This window comes from Rutilus rutilus (genome assembly GCF_951802725.1).
Source record: "Rutilus rutilus genome assembly, chromosome: 19".
NCBI classification, from domain to species: Eukaryota; Metazoa; Chordata; class Actinopteri; order Cypriniformes; family Leuciscidae; genus Rutilus; species Rutilus rutilus.
In genome coordinates, this window is record NC_140232.1 from 26729089 (window position 1) to 26754664 (window position 25576).

The 25576-nt window shown below is 38.7% G+C and overlaps 1 protein-coding gene across 2 annotated transcripts in view; it reads left to right on the forward strand.

Moving 5' to 3' along the window:
• faf1 (Fas (TNFRSF6) associated factor 1) overlaps nucleotides 1-25576 on the forward strand; it is a 75344-nt gene that overhangs the window by 26265 nt on the left and 23503 nt on the right. Inside the window, exons 7-12 of one of the 2 annotated variants that reach the window (XM_084390233.1) lie at nucleotides 2051-2156; nucleotides 9737-9823; nucleotides 16824-16919; nucleotides 19511-19634; nucleotides 19709-19772; nucleotides 19989-20070. In XM_084390233.1, coding sequence (XP_084246359.1) covers nucleotides 2051-2156; nucleotides 9737-9823; nucleotides 16824-16919; nucleotides 19511-19634; nucleotides 19709-19772; nucleotides 19989-20070 — 559 coding nt within the window. Of the gene's footprint in view, nucleotides 1-2047; nucleotides 2157-9736; nucleotides 9824-16823; nucleotides 16920-19510; nucleotides 19635-19708; nucleotides 19773-19988; nucleotides 20071-25576 lie in introns of both variants that reach the window. The other variant, XM_084390232.1, reaches the window with a different exon arrangement.

The following is a 25576-nucleotide window of genomic DNA, read 5'->3' on the forward strand; positions in this document are numbered from 1 at the left end:
ACGGGTCACCCTAAGAGTGTGTGTATGAGAAATTAAAGCCGGAGGTATGTGCTGCTTGTGTGTACATATGCGCCAATGAGAGGAACGAGATGGTAGGTTCGATTTAAAGTCTCAGTCTTGCAGGGTTCTGAGACGGAAGACTTATCTCTGAATGAAACCAATCTGCTTATCATTTACACAGTGGTTTATTTTTTGTCTATAGCAGCCAGTGACATTCTATTTCCGGTGCCTCCGGTGGTGTGGAGAAGCATTTAGGGTGAGTTTAGGGGGGTCAGCTCCAGGTGCTGTTGGGACCACAGAGGGTTGAACCTGGTTAAGCTCCTACAGATGAACCTTATGCTGTAGATCTGTCGTGAGAAGGAGATTTTGCATAGTTTCAACTCCTTAGAGAGAAAAGTTCTACTTTGCCGTTTACTTTTTAGCCCGCAGTTTCATAACAACTCTCACAAAGAGTTTATCACGTTTATATTATTTTTATTTATATAAAAATATATTTAGCATTTTTAAATTCAGTATATACATACATTCATTGATACTTCATACTTGTATTCAGCATGGACACATTACATTGATCAAAAGGCACAGGAAAGAGATTTATAATGTAAATATTCTATTTCAAATAAATTCAGTTTTGAACTTTCTACTCAAGGAGTCCTGAAAAAATATAGCATGGTTTCATCAAAAATAGTTAGCAGCTCAACGGTTTTTAACATTGATGATAAAAAGAAACACTTACATTTAAAAATATAGTACAATGGAAAATAGTTATTTTAAATTCTACTGATATTTCCCAATATTACAGTTTTTACTATATGTTTTGATCAAATGCAGCCTAATCTTAATCTTGCCAACCCCAAACCTTTGAATATGTGTGTATACATCTTTGTCTATTTTTATATTTGTCTTTTCACGTCTATTATAATTTTTTAATTTCAAGCAAATTCAATTTAATTAAATGTATTACTATTTTTGCAACTGATCCCTTTTTTCAATTCACTTGTGATTCACAAGTTCACCATTCCGATTCACATTCGACTCAATTTCAGTTCAGTTAGAAACCCTACAGTTAGAGTTTGTATTTTACTTTGATATAAAATACGTTATGTAAAACAGTACTGCAGCATGAAAGTTATTATATAGATGATAAATTCTGGGTGGCAAAATTTGAAACAAGGCTTAGATTTAAAGATCAATCCTTACCTTTAGTTATAGTCATTTGGCAATGCAAATATAATGTATCAGAATGTAAAATGTCTCCAAGTCATTTACATTTGATGAGAGTCTTGAAATTAAATCAAACCCCTCCTTTTACATCCTATATTCATGACTCTGTGTTTTTCCACTCTCCGCAGCATTGCATATGCATCCTCCTCTCCTAGGCCACCGTTTCAATCTTCATCGCTAGATACAACAAACATTACATTTACATATTGATTTCACAGTTTTAGTCAATGTAAATAAGCTGCCATTACAGTAAATTTGGTCCTCTGTTAACATAAGCTTGTCCAAAGCTCCTCAGATTAAGGCGCTGGTTGCATAATTAATGTGTGCGTTACATATTAATTCCCAGACTCTCCTCTTCCTGACTGCTTTCATTCGAACCCTGATTAGCCGGCAGGCTCGCCTCTAAGCTGTTGATTCATATTCACACACACAGACGGAGAATTTGCTCAAAGCGCTACTTAACCCCCATCGTTTGAGGCCTACAACTCAGCGCCACGGCTCCCATGAATCTCAAACCTGCTCTGAGGTCAGCGCTCCGAGGGTGACGGCGGAGCGGACAAGCGGCACTAGCCCTCTTGTCCTTTTGTGTGACGTTTACAACTCTTAGCTCTAATCGATATCTCCAGACGGCCTTACTGCTGGTGTGCGATCCATTGCAGTGGCCCTTGGCTTTGCCCTGGCCTCCTGCTATCCGTGCAGAGCAGTGGGGTGGCACAGGCTTGTCTGAGCCCTGGGGAGACTGAGACGAGTCCCGACTCGTCCACTGCTGAACTCTAATGCTCCTCTCTTTCTTTTTCCCCCTTCTGCCCTTCCTGCCGTTTAGCAGTGCCCAGCAAGGGTTGTCGAATCAGAACTACCTGCTGGTCATTAGCCACCGTGAAGCACAGAGAGATTACAACCTCAACTTCCCCGCCAGCAAAACCATCCAGGAGGTGAGACAACCACACACCTGTCTGTCACCTAGCCCCCTCTGTCTGTCTGTCTGTCTATACCTGCTGTCTGTCTGTCTGTCTCTCTACTGCGTTTCTGCCCGTGTTCTCTGAAACTACTCTCTGATTTTTAGGTGAGGCGTCAACTTAATTATTACATGTTAAAATAATAGTCACCAATGATTAAGGGCTTCATTGAGCCAAAGCTAATTATCTCCCAGTTGAAGCTCTTGCTTTTCAGAACGCCCACCAAACTGCCGACTTCGTGATTACTTCAAAATGTCTAATCTCAATTGCGTGTTTTAGGTGAAACTATTCATATTCATATCATGTGACCAATACATGTAGCAAGGGCCCATTATGGACAGTACATTTTCTACATGGCAGGTAGTTCAAAGCCAATTTATTCAGATCTACAAATGTGTATCATGCATGTTGGTTAATTATAAGCTAGAGATGATGAACTTTGGCTCACATATACAATATACACATATATACACACACACACATTCATACATGCATGCATACATACATAAATGAAATACGGGGAAAAAAATGATATTGTGGCCATGGATTACCAATTTGTTCGCATGACTTACTAATATGTCGGCACATTTTACTAATATGTTTCCTCGTTTTAAGTAAATAATGCGCACTATATAATAATTAATTCCCTCGTTTTATTAAATCATGGCTAGGTTGTAATTCGTTCCGTTTTATGTAAATCAAAACGAGGCCACGATTTTCTAAAATGAAGGAATTAATTAGTTCAACATGGTTTGGCCACGATTTGGTAATCGGATGGTAAATCCAATGGTAATTGGAGCACTTTTACTAATGACTGATGTTCCCTTGTTTTAAGTAAATTGTGTGCACTATATAATCTTTTTTTTTTCTTTCTCATTTTACTAAATCATGGCAAGGTTGTAATAAGGTTGTAATGCCGAATTCAACATTCTGGAAGACTCTCGTCTACTGTGTGTCTTTCCACTTATCACGGTGTGTGCCAGAGCTCAGTATCGAGCGGCACAAACCCCCCTGTGGCTCATCAGCTCCTTTCCCTCTCCCATCAGACCTGTGCGATGCCATTCTTTTCATCACTCTCCTTTTAACAACACTGTGTTGTATTTAAGGTTGGTTTGTGTGGGACACAAAACCTGAACGCTTCATTCTGTACACACACAACCCCTCCCAGACTCCCTCGCATTCTCCTCTGCCTGCCCCAGTAACCTACACAGAGCTTTCTGGAAATGGCTCCATTAATTATTCACAGCAGGTAGCGTGCACCACGTCAAGTGTAACAAGCTCCCCGTGGACTGACAGCGCCACTTGAACCCCTCCCTCAGTGCTAGGGGAGTCATGTTGGGCCTGTGCAGTGCCGTTTTGAAGAAACAGACATCTGTGATGTTCTTTTTTTGTTTTTAAACTTGAGTCCTCTTGTTTAACTTATGCAGCTTCTGACTTAAAATCTGCACTGCAAGAAATCCTATTCTTAACAAGATTTTCATATTTTCCAGTTAAAACATCTAAAAATCCTTGAAATAAGATTGATTTAGAAGCAGCACAGCACAAGATATTCACACGTGTATTCTGAGAAACTGTCTTTATTCTTAACAAGGTTTTGTCTTATTTTCCACTTAAAATGTATTCAGACATCATGTTTTTTGTGTGAAATTATCTTAATTCTTAAAAAAGATTTTCTTCTTTTTTTGTTAATTAAAAACCTTCAAACAAGATCAGTTTATTTGAGAAGCAACATTTCATGCTATATTATTTCTGATAAATTAATTTTAATATAATAATATTTTGTCTTTCTGCACTGACAGATTTATTTATTTTATTTTTTGTAGTATAAACAAGTAGTACTTGGTGTAATAGTATGCAATCCATGAAAACGAGTCTTAATATCATTCTTATGCAGCCTTTTTTTTTATATTTTGCTGGACATCAAAAAATTCCCTGTAGAATAAGCTTGATGTACCAAAGGTTCGGAATGAAAATAGAGAAAAAGGGTGCAGATACAGATAATTTAATTTTGAAATTCCATTTATTTGTAAATTTCCTTTAAGGAGGAAAGTTCTCACAAAAATAAAAGTAACCAAAAAATGGAAATGATGTCCTTATTTACTCACCCTCATTCTAAACCTTTATGACTTAAGGTCCTTGCACATTGAGTCCGAAATTTTTGCACGTTAAAAAATAAATACGACCTCACGTTATGTCAATAACGCTTACACACTGCCTCCGAAACTTTCGTCCCATCATAAAAAAATTAGGATCGGGTTCGATTTTCTGCGTTTTTCGCATCCGTATCAAGCATTTTGATAGGTGTTTTGACAATTCAGAGACACCGAATGACGAATATGAAAACCACATACGAAAATTTCTTACTCGGTGTGCAAGGAGCTTTACTTTCTTTTGTGAAACATGAAAGGAATTTTTTATTTTTATAATTTTTTTTTTATAAATATGTATGTATCATCCCCACAATTTGGCTTTCAGGCTACAAAATGACAAAAAAGCACCATAAAAGTGTCATTAAAAAGTAGTCCGTATGCTGTAATCCAAGTCTTCTGAAGCCAATCAGTGTCTGGGGGACAGGCAGATTTAAGTCATTAACCATTGGAAATCTTCCCCTCCAGTGAGCCGTTACTAATGTTATGAATAACACGAGGTTGAGTAAATGATGACCGAATTGTAATTTTTGGGTAAACTATTCCTTTAGGTGTTCACTTCATACTTTAAGTCAGAAATCTTTTTTTGTTAACTACAGAAACGCTTTTCCCCACCTCAGCTATGTCCACGCAATCTCAGAATCCCTTTCCCGGCGAAACTGCCGCCTTGATGGTGCTGGTCACCATTACAGTAATCAGACTACTTGACAGGTTTGTAATGGTGCTAATTGAAGAGATTAAAGTGAGATGGGTGAGCGCTCTCTTTCCCTCAGCAGATGGTTTTGATGAGCACCTACTGTGAACCTTAAGTGTTTCTGCCGGGATTACAACAACTGGAGAGTAGAGCCCGCGGGGAAGAGAAAAGAGGAGCAGGAAGCGAAGCTGTTGGCTTGGTAGGGGAGCGAGTGACTGGACAAAGCTGAATCAAACGGACCGCTGCGGCTCCAACTGGCCTGATCCTCAGGCGTTCTGTTTCTTTCTTCCTAAGACGGAGAACGAGGGGATGAGAGAGAAGATTTGTTTTCTAAGGAGAAACAAATTGCATGCGATACAAACTGTTTTTGTAAGTGAACACCTTATTGGTTGCACGTCACTTTCTAAATGGCTCTCTCTCCGAGTTAGTTTTGTTAGCTGTAGAGTTCATTAGTTACTTTGGCTCCACTGAAAGATTTTTTCTCTTTTGGGATGGGAACATTTTTATCAAGCGTGTCCAACCACTTGCTTTTGTGTCCGAAATACTAGAAAATAAATGTGTGAACGGAAAATAAAAGCTCTGCGGGGATCCACTACGTTTCTTCACAAACAACTCGTTGGGAAAAGTTACTAACAAGTGAAAGTTTTTGTTTTACAGTTGTGGCCCTTAAAACCGAAGGCCTGTGTGAAAATGCAACAAAACAGCAACAGAGAGCTCTCACAATCTCCCCTCTCTCTTTTTTTCCCCATCCACCCCCTCACAGCCACATATGGAGAGGACTCCTCTCCAGCCTTTCTTTTTCTGCTCATCTTTTGTCTTTGCTGAAGACCAGCCGATGCTTTTCTGTGCATATCAATAGGAGCGGCAAAAGAGAGAGAGAAGAGAGTCCCTCAGTGCTATCCCGTTGTTTGTCTTTGCCAAAGGCTCTCGCTCTGCCTCCAGGCTCCCAGGGAACGTACCCTTCCACTATTCGGCCCCGGGCCCTGCTCTCCTCTTCTGATTGGCATTCCCAAACCGAGTTTGGGGCTGCGCTTAAGCCTCAGAGCAAATGTTTGTCAGGAAAGTGGTGGGGAGAATAGGGCCGTCCGATAGGGCTCTGCCGTCCGTGACCAGACGACTCGTCCCAGGGATTTTTGCCGGCCCCACAGCGTTTCTCTCCGCAGCTGGAGAGATGAACGCAGAGGAAGAAAAGAAGGATGGAGAGTAAAAGAGTGTGAATGAAAGGCATCTGGTGCTGAAGAGCTTGTGACTGTTTAATGGCAACCTTTTCTTCTCTTTGATTTCTCTCCAGCCAAGGATTACCAGTACTTGGCATTTAGAAAGATTGGATCATTAATGTGCGTGTGTGTGCGCATGTTTGTCTGAGAGCGCGTACGTGTTTATTGACGTCCAAGTCATTTAATTTTGAAAGATTTTTTTTTTTGTCAAGCTCTTGGACCAATCTTTTTGTCTTTTATATAAAGATATTAATAACATTATTGAATTTAACAATACTATTTAACATTATCTGCCAGATGCACAAAACTGCCACTGTTTAATTGCTAGTTCAAGATTGCACAGTTCAGTGTAATGTGTGTGTATGCGTGTGTGTGTGTGTATATATGTATATAACTGCAAAGTTAAATTTAAAGATTTATGTTCATTCATATATATATATATATATATGTATGTATGTATGTATGTATGTATGTATATATATGTATATATATATATGTATATGTGTGTGTGTGTGTGTATATATGTGTGTGTATATATACACACACAAAAAAAAAATATATATATACATACATACATACATACATACACATATACATATATATATATATATATATATATATATATATATATATATATATATATATATATATATATATATATACATACATACATACACATATACATACACATATACATATATATATATATATATATACATATATATATATACATATATATACATATATATATATATATATATATGAATGAACATACATCTTTAAATTTAACTTTGCAGTTTAGGTTCTGTCAGTAAGGGGACAGCAATACACAGATGCCTTTTCAATTTTTTTGTGTCTCAAATGCTATTATTTAACTCTGTTTATTTTGTGCAGTCCATCTACTATCACCGTGTAAAATGTATATTTCATCTACACCATGGAAATGTTTGTTCTATAGGTGATATATAATATCTGTCTTATATGACAACCACACTGGAGAATATATAAAAGAAAACCTTTTTAAATGAAAGGCGCTGTTACATGCAGTCCTTAAGTATATAATCCCGGCAGCTGAAATGTCTTTATCCATGAGATCTTCCCGCATTTTCTGATATAATGTCAACATTATCTGCTTTTTTCCCTCCTCCTTTTCACAATAGAAGTCTGTTCCCTGATGCTAAAAACTCTATTGTGACATTTAAAATGAAATGTCAGCGGAACTGGATTTAATAGGACTGAGTCTTTTCCTTCGTTATTTAATCAAATCTCTTTGTTCCTTATGGGCAGCGGTTTGGGCAAGACAGAACAAATGTCAGCCGTTACTGAACATCTTCAAACTCTCTTTACTTTCTCTTAGAAATCAGTGGTAAATAAACTTGTTATTCGCTGGATTTGTTTGTTTATCCTCTCCGTGTATATATTTTTTCTCATTTAGTTGGGTAATGTTGGCTTTAATTTGCAGACCCCTGACTGCTAAGAGGAGGAATTCGTAGCTCATGAATAGGTAATGACACTTGTGTTTGTGAATATTGCAGCAGTATGGGGCTTTCTTCTCGTAAGTCAATTATAATTCACAGTAGTTGCAGAAAGAGCCCCTCACCCAACCAGCCATCTCTGATAAATTAACTTTTATACCACCTTTATTCGTTGACAGGTTTGTGTTTGTGGTTTTATTTGCTATTTTCTTTTCTTATGCGCCAAGAATGTTCACATCTCTACCTTCCAATATAGCTAAATCTGTTTTGAAGTCAAATAACTGTGAATAGCTTCTCGTTGCATGTTTGTCAAGATGGGATGAAGTCTGGCTGAAGTACAGAGGGGTATAGGTGTATTGACAGTAGGGCAGTGCTCATAAAAAGACCCAATGAAGTAAAGTGGTGAAATATCAGATTCTCGCAGAGGGACGATTTGTTATAGCAGCTAAATGCTTCTGCCTGGTTCTTGGTGATGCCGTTACTTTCTCTTGGGCTACGGTGCCATTTGACCCTAAATGGTTCATTACAGCCAAGAGCCAGTGTTTACGGCAGCCTGCCGGTCAGGACTGGGCGGCCAAATCCCTGTAGCCCTCTGGTCAAACACAGATATTACACTCTGTAATAACATTGGCCAACCCAGCTGACCCTTGCTCGCTTCAATAAGAAAAACGCACAGCCCAGTGTGTGGGCTCGAGGATGTTTGATTGTGTGAGATGGTGCAGTCTCCGACTTCAGCCGGCCGAGGTGTTGTTGTCAATATCTAAATTTGTTTCCCTTTGAGTTTTTGCCTGACCAAAATGGACTGGAAACTGACTTTATCCATGGTTCTTTACACATCTGTATTATTGAAACATTAAAAAAAAAATCTGTCTGTCTGAAAAACCTTTAATCATCTTTGCATCCTTTTAAAAAGCGTCTATAAATTAATGCAGACAGTGGTTCTTAACTGGTTTTGCTTGCTTCAGGACACAGATTTTACATTTGGACATCACCAGTACCAAAAGTAAACAAAAATATCTTTATAATCAAACATTACAAGTTAATATATTAATATTATCATGAACTGCATGAATCCAACAATGTGCATGGGATAAATAGGAGTTTTGATCATTTTGGTATCTAAATGTCTTAAAAAATTTATATAATAAACCATTACAAGTAGTTATCATTATTACTATTTTTAAAATGCATTTCGCATTGATTAAATTCATTATTTGCATTAGCGTAGTTTTTCCCCCTCCTGTCAAAGGCACTATCAGTACCCTGATACATTTTGGGTCTCAACCCACCAGTTGAGAACCTCTGTATTATTGCATTCATAAATATTCATATTTCAACATAAAGGTTATGATTGTATCTGCTAATGAATTGTTAACCCTATTTCTTTCAACCCTGCTTCATGGCCTTTGTTTTCACAAGCATCTTGCGCCCATCGTTTCTGCCTCTGTGGGCACGAGTCCTCAGTCTGGCAGAGGATACATGTCCACTCAGTGCGCTGGCGGTGGGATTTGGCCATGCGCTAGGAGGGCTTTCTGCCACAATGGCTAGTTTTCTCTGCCTCTGTATCTAGCGCCGCGGGGTAGTGCATTCTCTGGGGATAATGCACTAGAATCTGCGGCCCTTCCAGCTCTGGGCAACGCCCGCTTTGATCACCCCCATCCTCCGCACATCAGCCTGGCGTTGGGCTTTAAACCAACAGCGGTGTAGGAGCAGGGGCCAGCGTCAACTGTTTAAATACATGCAATGTTAATAAGTGCAGTTACATGGGGGTGAATGGCAGAAGGGAAATACTGTCCATTTTTCTAGTGAAGGGCTGTTAGCATTGGGCATTAGGACAGGCATCTGTGGAATTTTGAGAACACGGAGCTCTTTTTTCCGCTACTTGCCTTTTCTCCCTCCCATTGTGTACTGAAAATGTCTAAAGAAATGTTTCTGCTAGAGTTTTTCAAATTAATTTGAATGTATTAATTAGTGTTGTATTCGTGTATCTGTTGTCTGATCTTTTTGTCTGTTTATATCTCAGGTGAAAAGGAACATTTCAGACCTGACAAATATCCCTGTGCGGCATCAACAGTGGGACGGCTGGCCTGCCTCTGCCTCAGACGACTCGGTATGATTTTTTTTCCTCTCTCGATATAATATATTCTATTATATAAAGAATAAGTTGTAAAATCAGAATAATTACCAACAAAAGTAAAAGTGTCATATTGAACTGAGTTTTTGTCCTGACCAGACACGACCACAAAGAAAGACCAGCGGCAGATATTCTTTTTGGTCACCGGGTAGCCCGGCCCACAGTAAAATCTCATTGGCCCAAAATCTATTAACTTCAAGTATGTTCTACTTGGTTATAATTGTTGCTTCATACAGACATTTTGCTTTCATTTTAAAATGACAAATTACTTGGTAAAAATTGTGCCTTAGTTAGCATGCATTGTAAGAAAGCAGAGTTTGGCGGTCATCTCAGCTTTTCTGTAGTGGTTCTGTAGTGGTTCTGTAGCATCACCCGATGTGAAAGTAAGATGTTGGTACTAATTAAGATGTCACAGAGCAGCTCCTCTCCCTTGTCCTCCCTGTGTGGACATTACAGCTCATGTAGTGGGGGGTCAGTGACCTTTCTCGCCCTGTTCCGTGCTCCCAGCCTTTCAGCACGACTCGTTCACAGTGATCAGAGAGGGCCCTAACACCGAACCCTGTGGAACCCCACCTCCCAGCTTAGACATCCATGATAATCATCCATACAATAACCATGGGAACTTTCTCTTTACTTATCACTGATCATTGTACTTATCCTTGTGCTTCTGATCAGTTAAGCATGGACATTGCCCTTGTGTTTTAACCATGAAAGAGTAATGTGTTTCTTAGGTCTATGCTTGTCATTGTGTCCTGATTTGGTGTTAGGTGCCTAATTGAGCTAAAGTGTTGTTTCAAAGGGAGTGTCCTGATGAACAAACATGTTTTTTGAGCACTGTTTGTTTCAGGTGGTGAACCCCCCCCCCCCCCCCACACACACACTTTATGAATGAGAAGCCATTTAATTTTTTTCTGAAGCTATTTATATGGTTTTTGTGACCACTATTTAAAGAACATTATAAAACATAAAACCCCATGACTACTTAGTATTTGAGAGTACCATAACAAAAGACTCTGACCTCATTGTCAGTAGCTTTATGAGTAGTTTCACAGAGCTCTTTTACAATGACTGCATTGTTTTTTTTTTTCAGTGTGCACTTGTAAGGCTCATGTATCTCACCCCGTTGCATTTAGCTCATATTGTTAAAAGGGCGGTTGGAGAGATCGTTTCGTCCTTTAGCGAAAAGCACAACAGACACAAGGTCACTGAATTACACCCTCTCACCACAGACTGCCCACTTGAGTCGGGCCACTTCAGGGTTGAAGTGCACTCACTGAAGACCTCAACCCACAAACTTGTTTTTTGATAAAGAGGGCACTGCTCATGAATACTCTTTAAGGCACATTAAACTGTTAATGCCCTAGAAGTGATTGGTTATGTGTGGTCGTCGTGCACTTGGCCACGGACCAGCTTTCCACCTCAACTCGTCTTGGCTTATAGGGAGGGACGTATTATTAAAGCGGCAGTCTTAATAATGGTCCCCTGCCCTTATTGAAATGGCTAGCTGTGCATTAGATGCAAAGCTCTTGCATGGCAGGCAGGCCATTTTTTTGCGCGTATCTCATTAACCTTCCCTCATCTCCCGGGATTTGTACCAATAAACATGACAGCCCAGGCTTAGAAATACATTTACCAGCAGTCTGAGTCAATGCCTGCTCTTCTGTGCTTTCATTACCCTTCGCTTGCTCATATACAGCGAGTCTCTCTGCACTCTGTTCCACCTCATAAGGGAGAAAAATAGAAAACTAATCTGTAGTCAGTTTACATTTCACCGACTGAGTTTTTAAGCATATTGGTTTTGAAGGAGCCAGTGACAGTTTTTTTTTTTTTTTTTTTTGCTTGTACTGTCGAAATGGATTGAGCTTAATATATTTATCTGTTTCAGATGGCTCTCAGTGCATCTTCTGTATACATGTTTTGTATTACTGTCAGGGAGTCAGATGAACAAAATATGATTTGATTTTGATCCATTTATGCAGTGAAACTGTTTAACCAGTTAACATTTAAACAGTGCAGCCATTTTAACTGGATTTACAATTAGCATTGCAAATTTGTCTCTCGGGAGAAAGGGATTACAATGTAAAAATCAGCGTACCTTCTTATGCCTTTGAATCTGTGGGTGGATCTTAGCGGTTGTCTTGACGTCCCTATGCAGTGTCTGTAAATTCAAAGGAGGCTGTTTACCATAGTCATGTTTTAGCCCTTGTTTGTTTGAGTGGGTGTAGTCTGGATGTGTGTGGTGTGTTTGAGGGGCTGACACAGGCTTCTTCATATGGCAGGCCACTGGAGGACTGCTGTTTGCAGGCTGTGTTTGGCATTAACCGCCCAAACTTTGGTATGTTTTCTGCCCAAACTTTGGCTGTACTATGTGAGCACATTTTTTTTGTTGTTTCCTAGTGTAATATTCTGGAGATTTCTGAAGGTTTATTTTCTGTCTGCAAAGTAAATAATGCCAGTTCATCACTTTGTTTTATTATTGACTAGTTTTATTCCATGCCTTTTTTTAAGGAAGTAATAAGAATTTATTTTTTAATTGTATTCAGGATTAATCGTCTGTGCACTGTTCCTTTTGCTGCTGCTATTAGTAATAATAGTAGCTCATGTTCTTATTTATTTTATTTGTTCTCTTAATTTAGGCTTCTAATTGGTCCATTTCCCACCGCTCAGTTCTCTCTCTCTCACACACACATCCTGAGCCAAAACTCTTTTGAGCTCTTTTCATATTTCACTGCCAACCTCGTGCAGCACCTATGGGAATGATTGACAACTTCTGGAACGTCCTTATTAGAGTCTTTTCCCCCTTAATTGCTGACATTTATCCAGTGTTTCTTGATGTTTGCTAATGTATTACTGCTGCTGCTCTCTGAGGGTCTCCGTGGCCCACGGCTGTTATGGGCTTTCAGCGTCACAGACCTGTGGAGGCGGCTTATTGGGCCCGTTGGTTGCCGTAGCGACGAGGCTCAGCTCTAAGCCCGTACAGAGCCCCTTGAGAGATTGCTGTCTGCAGGTGAAGTTCTTCCGAGGAGAGGTGTATATACACTCTTATATTGCCAATCAACTGTCTTCAGAACCGCCAACTCTGTCTTCAACAACCGTCAATCTACACTCCCTGTCCCTCACTGGGGCCGTCTGACATAAATCACGCTTTACATGTTTAGATCAACACCTTGCTGACTATCCCGGTGTTGTATTTAACAGCAGGTAGTCGTGTTCTGTCGTATGCAGAGGAAATGGATCTGTAATGTTTGGTCTGTTGTAGTAAACACTTTTCCCTGTCAGATCAGTTCTTCAATTTGCATTGCAGGTAGAATTTGGAAACAAATTTTTGAAACTATAACTAAACATTTTATATATATATATATATATATATATATATATACACACTAAAGTTTTTTTTTGGGAGGCATTATCTCAAAGTGTATTTTCTTGACTCTCTGGACCTATTAGTTATAGAATTATAGATTCTGGACCTATATAATAAAATTATTGTAAGATGCATTTGCTGTGTTCTGCCACTGACATCTGGCAAATCGTAGCAGTTACAGATTACACCTTAAACAGGTGAAAAACATCGCCCTAGCCTATTCACACTTTTTCTTCTTTTTTTTTTCTCGAAGGGCTTAGTTCTGAAAGGTTCACTGGGCTTTTTGAACACTGTATTTGACCCTAGATCTTAATCAAGACTGACACCTCTTCAAACCCTAACCTGAAAGGGTCCAACAGGTGTTTAGGGTGGGGCTTCTTGTTTTTCTTTTCTTTTCTGGACTCCACACTCCTGCTTTTTTTCGCGCTCTGTAGCTCTCTTGTCCTCAACTATCAAAGAAGGCAGGCACAAGGTGCAGCTTGGGGCTCTCGGACGACTAGAGCAGCTGTCAGCAGTAATTATCTCCTTCACAGCCTGAAAGATGAAGAACGACAACAAATAGCTGAAAACAACCAAGACGAGAAGAAAAAGAGAAATATGTTTAGTTAATGGTAGACAGGGAAGGAGAATTCTTCTTAGACGAGAACAGAACAGAGAAGGAGAAATGGAATTCCTCTTTTGCATGGTGCTCAGTGCTAGGGGCTTTAATGCAAGTGTTAATGAAAGGGGTCCAAAAGAGGAGGATTTAGTTCTTTGTTTGGCGGTGGAGAGGGAGGTGTGGAAAGATGAGGGGGTGACCTCTCCCCTGTAGCCTGCGGCTCTGACATGCACACACATATGCAACCAGGCATACTCATACCGTTAGGCGATGGGGTCAGAACATTGATGTTTTACCACTTACCTGAGACTTTAAGTGCCCTAATTCTATCTTTCTTCAAGTGTTAAATGGGATATATCATGTAAAGCAGGATTTACATTGTTTGTTTTGAGATAAAGGGGTCATTTACCATAGATGTACTGTAGCATTTACAGCCCTGGCCATTTATGAGAAGAAATCTAGAAAAACACATTATTTCTGATATCATCATAGTCATGATGAGCACATTAAAGGGATAGTTCGCCCAGAAATAAAAACTGTCATAATTAGTTCACGTCATGTATTTCCAAAAATGTTACGACTTTATACTGTATAGATATGTTTTTTTGTCTAATCAATGAGTTATTGGGGTGTTATCCAGGGTTGTTTTTACCTCAGTGACTTTCAAAATAATTTTTTTTCCTGTTCCATAGAAGTCATACAGGTTTAAAACAACAGATAAATGGTGACACAATTTTAGATTTTTGTGTGAGCTATCCTTTTAAATTAACTGTCCATGTTTAGATATCAACATCAATTCAGTATTAGGCAACTTGACCAACCTGACGATCAACAGTGTGCTGGTACACAAAGGTTTGCATAACATAGGTCATTTACATATAGATGTATTAAAGGTACAGTATTTTAGGTCAGACAGATGGTGAAAACAGTTATGGAATAATAAAATATGACTTTGCATGCACTCTTCCTTGTGATTTCTTCTGAAATTTTGGCTTTTGATATTCTGATACTCCTGCAAAAAGAACATGTCCTATTTTTGGACCGTTTTCTTGATTGTGTTACCCAACAGTAATGTACATTGTCTCCCTGTACAGGCAGTCTGTCTTTAATTAGTCCTTGTAGAAGAGAAACACTATCTGTGATTCTTCTCTCTGTGTGGGCCATCACAAAAAGAGAGAAAGTGTGTTGTGTGTTTGTGTGTTTTGGGGGAGTTAGCGGCCTGTTAAAGTACTTGACACTCTGAAATCCTCTCTGAGTTGCATTATGATATTATGGTATCTTAAACCAAAGCTTCTTTAAACCTAATCTGTTATGTCTGTTAATCAATACTAAGACGTGACATCAGTTTTGGTATGTCTTCAGTTTGTTCATTTCTTTTTGTAGAAATCGTTTCAAAAAAGAAAAAAATCAGTAAATTATGTGCCGCCATTATTTTAAATGTATATGTTGTAATGGCTAGGCCATGGCAGCTATTTTTTAATGATTTTTTTTGTTGTTAAAGTCATAGCTTTGTAACTGATGCCTGATCAAGCAGCACTATTGAGTGCTGTATTGTATTGAGTAAAATTACAGATCAGAGATATTGTCATATTTTACAGCTGATAATTTTTGTTTAAATGTTCAATTATTATTATTATTATAATAATTGCGGTTATGAAAATCTGTTTGTTTTTTTCATCCATTTTATCTGAAGTTGTTTTGCCATCTAAATGGTCATAAATACATTTTTATCTTTGTTTTGGGCTTAAATATATATTTTTTAGCTTAAATTGCAACATGTTTTCTAAGAATTGTCAGCTGTTGTTTAAAAAGTTGAGTAATTTATGAAAACACTACTTTAAGTAATTTACTTTATCTGTGAACACAGTGGTGTAATGGTGTTGTTGGGTGCCATTTCTTTAGAATCCAACTTAATCAAGCCATTCATCTGTATATCAGAAATTGAAGAGTTGATAAACTGTTTAAGTAGAAAGTATAAATTCTTGTGATAAGTATTCCTCAAATCAAAACAAAAATCTCTTAAAAGCACCTCAAAGTGTTCAAAGTATCAAAGCCCCCTGCAGTCAGGTATCCATCTTTCTCTGTCTTCTTTTACTTTTAGTTTCTTGTCTTTATTGCTACCTGCCTGGTTAAGTAGTACAAATATGATTTCCTTTACTCTTGATTTGAAGTATAGAGTGCTATGGTAATTTAGGTATCTGAAATTAATATGTAAAAACAGACAGTGATTATAGTGTGTAATTGGGAATGTCAGGTAAGAATCGAGAGAATAGAGCTCTATGCTGTCGCTCCAGGGAGGTGTGTGTGTGTGTGTGTGTGTGTGTGTGTGTGTATGGGGCTGGTCTGTAATGAGTCCCTGTAGTGTGGAGTGCTGCTGACATTTCCACTCTAGCCTGAGAGTTAATGAGGTACTCAGGCCTTCACCAGTAGCTCACCGCATGCTGCATGGGATGCTCTTTAGAGTGCCAAGCATACAGAACCTCTATCCCGAACCAGAGAAACCCTGCTTAGATGAATATCAGTCTGTGCAAACTTTACTGGGAAAAGACGTCTTAAAGGAATAGTTCACCCAAAAATTCTGTCATCATTGGCACATCCTTACGATGTTCCAATACCAAAATGAACTTCATAAAAGTTAGCAATGACGTCTTTTCATGAACAACAATGCGTGTTACTTTCAACATGCGACGAAAATGGTGTTGTCCTCTTATGTTTTGTCCTGTCCTACAAATAATAATATAAATATATATTTGAAAAGGTTGTAAAAATAACACTATAAAATGGTGTTTCTCAACCAGGGGGATTATTTAAAATAAGACAAAACAAACATTAAAATAAGCTAAAACAACAACAAAAAAGAAGATATTTCTAGTATTGGGTTATTGTTATAACAAATATACATCAATATTCAAATATTGTTGTGGACAATAAAGGGGCCTTGAAGTCAAAACTGAGATTCAGATTGAGATCCACTGCTTTAAAATGTCTAATAAAGCTGTTTTGTGATTGTGCAGATGACTCTGGCCGTCAGTGGAATCAGCTACCCCTGCCACCACCTGACTGTGTGCAGAAGATCTTCCTCTGCGCTCACGGTGGACCAGACAGACGAGGTAAATTACAACAGCACTACAATGCACAAACAGTCAGACCTAATGTCTTTCACTTGTATATAAGGACCGTTATGTTTCTCTCATCATTTATATTTACATTTATACATTTCATTACTGCTGTTTTTGTTTTTAGCTTTTCAACATATTGAAAGCCAGCATGTGGTGCCACTTTTGGCCATTCTAATGTTTTGTGGGATTTTTAATTAGACCGCTCCACTCAGCCAAAATGGATTTTATCTTTAATGAAAGATTCGTTGTTGGAATAGAAATGAAGTCCTGTTCTGAATTGATGAAGTAACATGTAGTGGGCACAGTGATCGCTGTCGAGTTGCCAGGCGTAACACTGCAGCCAGACTTGCCCCTGCATTTCAAGTCTGATGGCAACCTTTCAACAGATTTGCAACTATTACATTCTCTGTACTATTCATACTAGGTTTGGTCCCCAATGTGGAATTAAAATGGGAATTATTTTATGAATTATTATTATTATTATTATGCTCTTTTTATGGAGTTATAATTTAGTGAGCACTGATATAAAAAATGTAAATTGCTGCTGCTTGTTTTTCTTATTGCCAACATTATATATCTTTTCCATTTCGCCTGGTTTTAAACATGCGTGCCTTTCACATTAAGTGAAATTAGGATTAGAAATTAGGATTAAATTAACATTTTGATGTACAGTAAAAAAGATTTTAGTAATTTTGTAACCTTGCATAAAAACAAATCTCAAAAGGCATTTTTACTTTTTAAATGTGTTTATTCATAACTCTGTAATGTAATATTCAATTATATATATATATATATATTTCTCGCACTCTAATTCCCTCAATGTTTTTAGATATTTATTTTAGAAATACCTATAAACTTATTATTATTAGTATTATTAAAATAAAAACTTTGTTTTATATAGCGCCTTTAAAAGTAGCTTTCTCAAAGCGCGGTGAAGAAAAACAACAACTGCAAATTAAAAACATCCATAATAAACACACAAAAGCAACAATAAAGTCAATTAAAAGCCTAAAATAAAATAAAACGTTTTTAGACTGAATTTAAAAATACCCAGGTATTTCCCTAATGTCAGATGGAAGAGAATTATACAATTTTGGGGCATGAAAAGCAAAAGCCCTGTCATCCATAGAGAAAACCCATGTTTCAGGGACAGCCTGAGAGACCACTCTATGAAGAACGCAAATTACTTCTTGTCATTTAAAATGTTTTAGTCTAACCTCATGTTAAAGGTAGGGTCGGCAGTTTTTTCCCAAAATTTGTTTAAACTTTCTTTATATACCAAATACCAATACATAATTAAAATGTAAGTACTCTGAAAAAGAGAGTATAAAAATCGAGTGTCTGTAGTCCTCTCAGGATGCAATAAACACAGCTACTTATTTCCATTCGGAACGAATGAAATGATTGGCTGGGCGACTGTCACTCTCCCTCGCTACCATGGCTACCACCCCTGCCGCTACAGGAGCTGCCCACATGCGCGAGCACGGAGAGAGGCACGGAAGCTAGGAAGAATCACAATTATGGCAAGGAAAGAGCAGTCAAAATTCCCAGTACCTGCATATACAGTCAGCGAAGGCAAACAAGGCAAAAAAAGGAACTAGTAAGGTAGAAAGGTAGGCTACTTGTCTCCGGAGTGTAACGTTAGTCCTCATCAGAGCCAACAGTGCTTTCATCGTGGAAGCTCTTACATGCAAAACACCGTATATGTTATGAATCTTACACGAAATTCACCTTCATCACAGTGTAACTGATGGTAATGGGAAACCGTGTATCAATGCAACCTGTTTTTAGCTTTGCCTTATGTTTCTAGCTCGTTAGCGAATCAAACTCAATATATTTTAAACTTTACCAGTATCGATATGCTAGCTTGATAGTGAGCCATGTTAGTTGTTTATATTCATAATGATAAAGTTAGGTATTTTATTACATTTGATTCTGACATGATGTCACTACATGCACTGCACTCCACTCCTCTCGGTGGGCGTCGCGCGTTCATGTGTTTTGGGGGCGTGGCGTGGGGGATTTTTATACTCTCTTTTTCAGAGTACTTACATTTTAATTATGTATTGGTATATAAATAAAGTAAAAAAAAAAAAAAGAATTATTTTATTTTTTTGAAAAAAACTGCCGACCCTACCTTTAACCTATAAAGCGCTGCTTCTCCTTTTAATTTCTTAGTTTTAGTCTCTTGACACATACCTTTGGTATTAGACCTTTTCCTGTTATCATTTATTGGTACGGTCACAGATATATTGTCCATCTCTAGTTTCTGGCATATTAAGTGTTTCTTAACAAATTGCTTTTGTGTGTTTGTGGTTCAGGTAAACCCTACGTTACAAACATGGCAATATCCGAAATCCTTGTCCTTGTGGGGAAATTGTTTGGTCCCCATGAGGAAAACAGCTTATAAATCATACTAAGCGATGTCTTTTAAAAAATGTAAAAATGCAAAAAGTTTTCTGTGATGGGTAGGTTTAGGGCTAGGGTTAGGGGACAGAATATACAGCTTGTACTGTATAAAAATCATTATGTCTTTAGAAAATCCCCATAAAACATTAAAACCCAACATGTGTGTGTTACAGTGCACAGATGTCCACATGGTCAGTGACAGTGAGGGGGATGATTTCGAGGATGCACCTGAATTTGGTGTAGATGAATCCGAGATCTTTGGCATGGGAAGCTCGACTTGTCGAAAGTCTCCGATGAGTAAGTCATAGTGTCATTTCATTTGAGGCTGACCATAAGGATCTATTTTGATGTATTCCTTCATCTTCCCTCAGTGCCAGAGAACAGTGAAAATGAAGGTGATGCCTTACTGCACTTTACTGCTGAATTTTCTAGAAGGTGAGATCTCTGGACAAAGTAACATTTGTAATCCAATTTCACTAAAGAAAACCAAACATATGCTGCGTTTCTTTGTAGTTCAGTGTGTGATGTCTTGTGTACACATTTTTCCAGCACTGCTTGTTTTGAAGTGCTTTAATGTTTTAAAATAGCTATTCTGATATTTGGTATTTACTCAGAATCAGCACACTGAGGTTTACTTTGTGTGTTTTGTAGATATGGCGATTGCCATCCTGTGTTCTACATCGGCACCTTGGAAGCAGCATCTCAAGAGGCCTTTTACGGCAAAGCCAGAGATGTGAGTATATACTGAACTCCAAAATGTACCTATCAATAAATTTATTTTTTTTTATTAAATAATTTATTTTTATTTTATTTTTATTAATTATTATTTTATTTTAGAATTGAATTGAATTGAATTGACAGTCGGAGGTGGTACTGGAAATTATAGGGAAAACAGTAGGAGGTGAGATCAGGAAATGACCTGAGCCAGATTCCAGAAACCTGTGTCACCCATGTATAAACGCATGCGCTACCAGGTCACGTCTCCAGCATTTCTTCTGAGTGTCATACTCACAGGTATAAACAACGCTAAAGGTTTGATTGGCAGAACTGGCCCCCCGTCATGATAAATCCCCATCAAATTTCCGTTTCCCATTTGAACAGCTGAAGCTTTATTTAGAACAGCTTTGTGCTGGTTTTCCCGCTGTGTCCTCATAAGGAGGCTTGTATCAACTGACAGCTTGTGTGGATTACAGTCTTATTAGACTGGGAGGATGCAGCAAGATGTTCAGGGGGTTTTGAGCATGAGGAGCGGGCTGGAATGGCTTCCTGCCTGCAGCCCAGCTGATCTCCTCCTCTCCTCAGCACAGGCACAATATGGCCGCCGCTCTCCCCTGAGGAGACAGTTCAGTGTGTCAGTAAAAACAAACTAACGTAAGAAGAAGAGATGACCTGCTGTGTTCCTCTCATGCAGACAGTCAGTGTTTTTCTTCACGGGTCATACATTATCCATGTGCGCTTCTCTAGTATGTTATTTGCAGTTGCAGTTTCCTTTTGGGTTTCAGCCAGAGGATTTATATTAAGGGAAGATTTAATGGGACGCATTTAAGGCATGCGTCATTAAAAGTACTTTTTACCTCCCCAAAAGTGTGGGAGATTTTCTAAAAATGGGGGGAGAGGTCTACTGGGAATGTTGTTCCAGGCCTGTAAAGTCCCAAATGATATCTTTTTTTCTTTTTTTCAGTGCACTAATTTGTGGTATTAGTTAAAGATGATGAAATTTCTGCCCACTAACACCATTAAGAATTGCAAAGATACAAAAAGAATTTGTTTCTCAAATGCTATCTCAAACTAGATAATCCCGCTACTCCTGCCATTGGTTGAGCCAGTGTTCACCACCCTTCAGTCAGCTGGACTTCTCGTTATTTAGCCACGGCTGTGAACGTTTCATGTTCACGTGTGCATGTGTGGGATGGATTTTTCTGAGGGCACTTGTGCCCCTGTCTCGGTAGCCCTTAGAGGCTAATCACTAAGTAAAACACTACATGTGATGAAGTGTTTCTGGAGTGGGAGATGCTCCCAATCCGTCCTTAATGAAAATGCCGGGGGCCCTGGAGTTCATCCGGAGGATCAGCGGAAGACTCTTGAGTCAGGCCACCCATCAGCACACATAAATCCCCCTCATCACAAATCCCCTTAACATCCAGCTAATCACGCTAACCCTCCTCTGCCACCCGCACAAAGATGCCCATCAACATTCATAGCTCCTCTGCGCCCTTCATGGGTTTTTCACGCGTGAGCTTTATGGCGGGGCCTCCGTGACGAAGCGATTTTTCGGCCTGCAATAAAAGAGACGTTTTCTGACACCCTTCACCTTGTTGATGCTGCTATGCTAACAGGGGAACTGAGGAAAATTGACATTTAAACATTGATCGAAGTAATTTACTAATGTGGTAGTAGTTCTTTTTACCTTTTAACACAACATTGATGGTGTTTTACATGTTGCTTAATGAGCATCAACGTTTAGGTCTTTTAAAGGAATAGTTCATGCAAAAATTAAAATAGTTTTTTACTCACCTTTTTTGTTCTAAACCTGTATGACTTTTTATTCCACTGAACACAAAAGAGGTTTTTTATGCAGTGCTCACTCTTTTCCATTCAGTTGAATGAGCACTGAAGCTTTCAAGCTTTTAAAGGGACCCAAAAGCAACCAGAAAAGTATCACAAAATGGTCCATTCGATTTAGATATTATATTCTAAGTCATACAATACCGACACATCTCTCAATGGCAAATCTTTGAGAGAAGTAACAATGTCCCATTCATAAAGGAATTTGTCCTTGACAATTCAGTGATCAATGATCTAATCCTAATGGTTCACTTGCTCACTGGAGGGGAATATTAAAATGAGTATTATAATTTAATATATAAAATGGAATTAAATTTCATTCTGTTCATCTCAAAACTATCAGAAGACTTAGAATATAGTGCATGAGTTGAAAGAACCACCTTTATAATACTTTTATGATGCTTTTGCATCCTTTTTCAAATTTGAAGTAAACTGCATTATGAACATGAGAGAAAAAAAAATCTAAATATTTTAATGAACTTTTTTGTTCACTGGAAGAAAGAAAAGTCATATGGGTTTGGAATGACATGTGGATGAGAAATGAATGACTGGACTGGCCCTTTAAGAGTTGTATTGCATATACAAGGCAGCTCCTAAAGTTAAACTCTAATTATGCAACGAGATTATTATTATTATTACTAGATTATTGTTCAGTTTTTGTGGGAGAATCTCTCATAGTATTGTAAATGCCATCTGTTAAAGCACTCCGCTACAGGTCAGAGAGAGCAGTAATATGAACTCCTCATTTCCCATTGTTTGCTTTCCTACAGCCAAAAGAGGATGATCATTTTCTCCATCTCTCCCCCTCCAGCACATACCTATCGCCTGTAATTAAAAACATCCTTTCACAATGCTTTTAAAAGAGCCGTATGTCTGTCTGTGTAACTAGTGTAACTCTGTGTAAAAACTGTGTACATTTCAAATTGAGAAAACACTGTTGAGTATGTTTTATCGTGCTTTTATTGAATCCGTACTCTCCTTTTCTCTGGTATCTTGGTACGGGAACTTAACTTTAAAGAGCCGGAACTCTATTAACCAGATTGTGAAATGGTCCAGTAGGTTGATTGGGGAACCACTACTGAACCCAGCCTCGCTGTATACCAGACAGGTACAGCGCATGGGTATTTCAATCTTGAGTGACCAGCTTCATCCGCTGTATTATGAGTTCCAGTATCTGCCGTCCGATCCAGTAGTGATTCATTTTAGTGGGATTTTAGTGTCTTGTTCTGTTTGTATGGTGTTATCGTTTATATGTTTGAGAAATAGCCTAAACTTGTTCTCTGGAACTTAATTTACCTACGGGTACAAATAAAGGAACCTGAACCTCACAGACGCGCAGGTGAAGCCACCAACAGTGTGTGTTTTGTTAAAACTCACAAAATCATATTTATTCAGTCTGTAGATATAATTAGACACAACCAGCTGCTTCATAAATCATAAGATAACGTGATGCTAACATCAGGACATTTTGCTTGCTTTATTTCTATTTCGGCGGTGTTTAACTGGTAACTCCACCCACAGTGAAATCTCATTGGTCCAAATTACCTTTTGATAGCTGTTTATTAAAGTTGCAATGTAATTGTGTTAGAACAGTTTTATGCTTTTTCAAACGCTTTTCTTAATGTGGTTAGCATGCCTTGAGCCCTTGACTAGGTGAATTTAGTCTCGTTCGCATCAAGTTTGATGCAATTAAATGACACAAAGTAAAGACATTTTTGCATATAAAATAATAAAATTCCTCTTGTCCTCCAATTTTCGATATCTGTTTAAAGAAATTGGCTTAATATCTGAATAATGACAGAAATTTTATTGAAATATTACAGAAATATTATTGTTTAGATTCATGTAAAGGAGTATAAGACATGCATTGTTTCGTTTTAAAATCCTCTAATCTGTTTAAGTGCCAAAAAGTCAGCAATGCTTGATGTGAATAGGCCTTCAATTAGCAGGTAAACACACTTTGTCTTTGTGTTCTGCTACAACACTGACTCACATGTCCAAAGTTAGCCTGGGAATTCCTCACTTTCTGACAACTGTGTGAAAGCTAGTGCTGTCCCACTCACATGACAGATCAGCTTTCTCTTTCCCTCTACCCACCTCCCTCTCCGTCCTCTTCTCCCATGTTCCTTTCCCTTTCCTCTTCGCCATTTCAGGGATTCTTGTCCCGAGCAGGTGGGGGACGAGTTGAGGTGACAGAAAGAGCTTTTGGGTCAGTTTCTTCCCCAGAACAGACCCAGTAATTTGGACTGAGCGCTAATTTCTGCAGGCTAAGAAAAGCCCCACAAAACAAAGGGAAAGAAAGGAAGAGAAAACAATGGGATGAAAGTAGAGAGGAGGAACTGTGGGTAATGGAGGGGCGTGGAATGAGGGAGCTGACCAAAGACTGTTATTAGCGAGAGTAGCTTCTCCCCACCTCTTCAATGAAATCTTAGAGGCCTCAAAAGGTCAAAACGTTTTCTCAGCTTGGAGCGAATACGCTCAGTTAGTGCTGAAACAGCCACGTCGGTTTTGGGACGGACTGCAAGAGAGGAGTGGAAAAAGTTCATGTCTCGTTTTCATCCACCCCCCTTTCAGTTTTTGATGGGTAAAAACTCTCCAGGTCCCATTTGCTTGTCTACCCAGCGTGAGTGTTTAATCTTTTCATGGCCTTGAATTGGACCGGTGAAAGAGGCCTGAGCTCTCTCCCGCCAGGGGCCATGCGGCTCATTCGAGAGCTTTAATCACTGTGCAAACACAGCAGCGCTCCTTCAGTCCTCCATCCATACACACCTCCATAGAGCCCAACTTTCTCTCCTCCGTTGTCGCCCTGCTTGCTTCTCTCCCCACTTTGCTTTCTGTTTTTTCTCCGTCAGGCTGTCGAGAAATCCCTCCTGCTGCATTCGACGAACTGTCGGGGGTCAGAGCTATAGGAAATGTTCAGAGTTGTTCTGTAATTCAGTGGATTTTATTCCCCTGCCTTGTCTGGCAAAACCTTTCATGTTTGTGGTGGTGTGCTTATTTTTCTTTTTTTTTAATTATATGTTGGGTTATGCGAACAAGCGCCACACATCTGACGGTGTAAATATCTGTGGATTTGGATGTGCTTCGACATCAGCGGCGCCTTTCTGTGCTAACCTGCGACGATGGAAGGAGGGCACTGGCATTTGATGCAAAACAAATAAAGCGATTTGTTCGTTTTTCAGAGAAAGTTTGATTTATCCTGCATCAGTTTGATTTGGTTTGGGTGTTTGCTTTGTTCAGGGATTGCAGGGAGGGCACTCACTGTCGTCTTCTGCTCGTTTCACCCTGGTGAAGCATTAGTGGCCTTAAAGCTCTCAGAAAGCCTGATGGTGAATCATGAAATAAGGGTGGATCAGTGAGCCAGGATTAGATGGGTTCTGGCTTCATAGATAGTGAAATGACCATTGAGGCTTCAGTTTTCATGCTGGGTGAATGTCTTCCTTTAAATTCTTTGCAACTATTTGAAGGATTGAGAAAATGAGATTTTAAACTTTTGGATCTGTTAACAGTTCTCAAGTGTGCATTCTTCCGCTGATATGAATTAATAACTAAGCTAAAATACTCTGACAGTGTTTCCTGCACTGCTAGTCAACTATTGCAGTGCACCAATATTGAATCTCATACTACATTTTGTTGTGTCCAGCTAAAGATTATGAATAAATACAAGTATAATG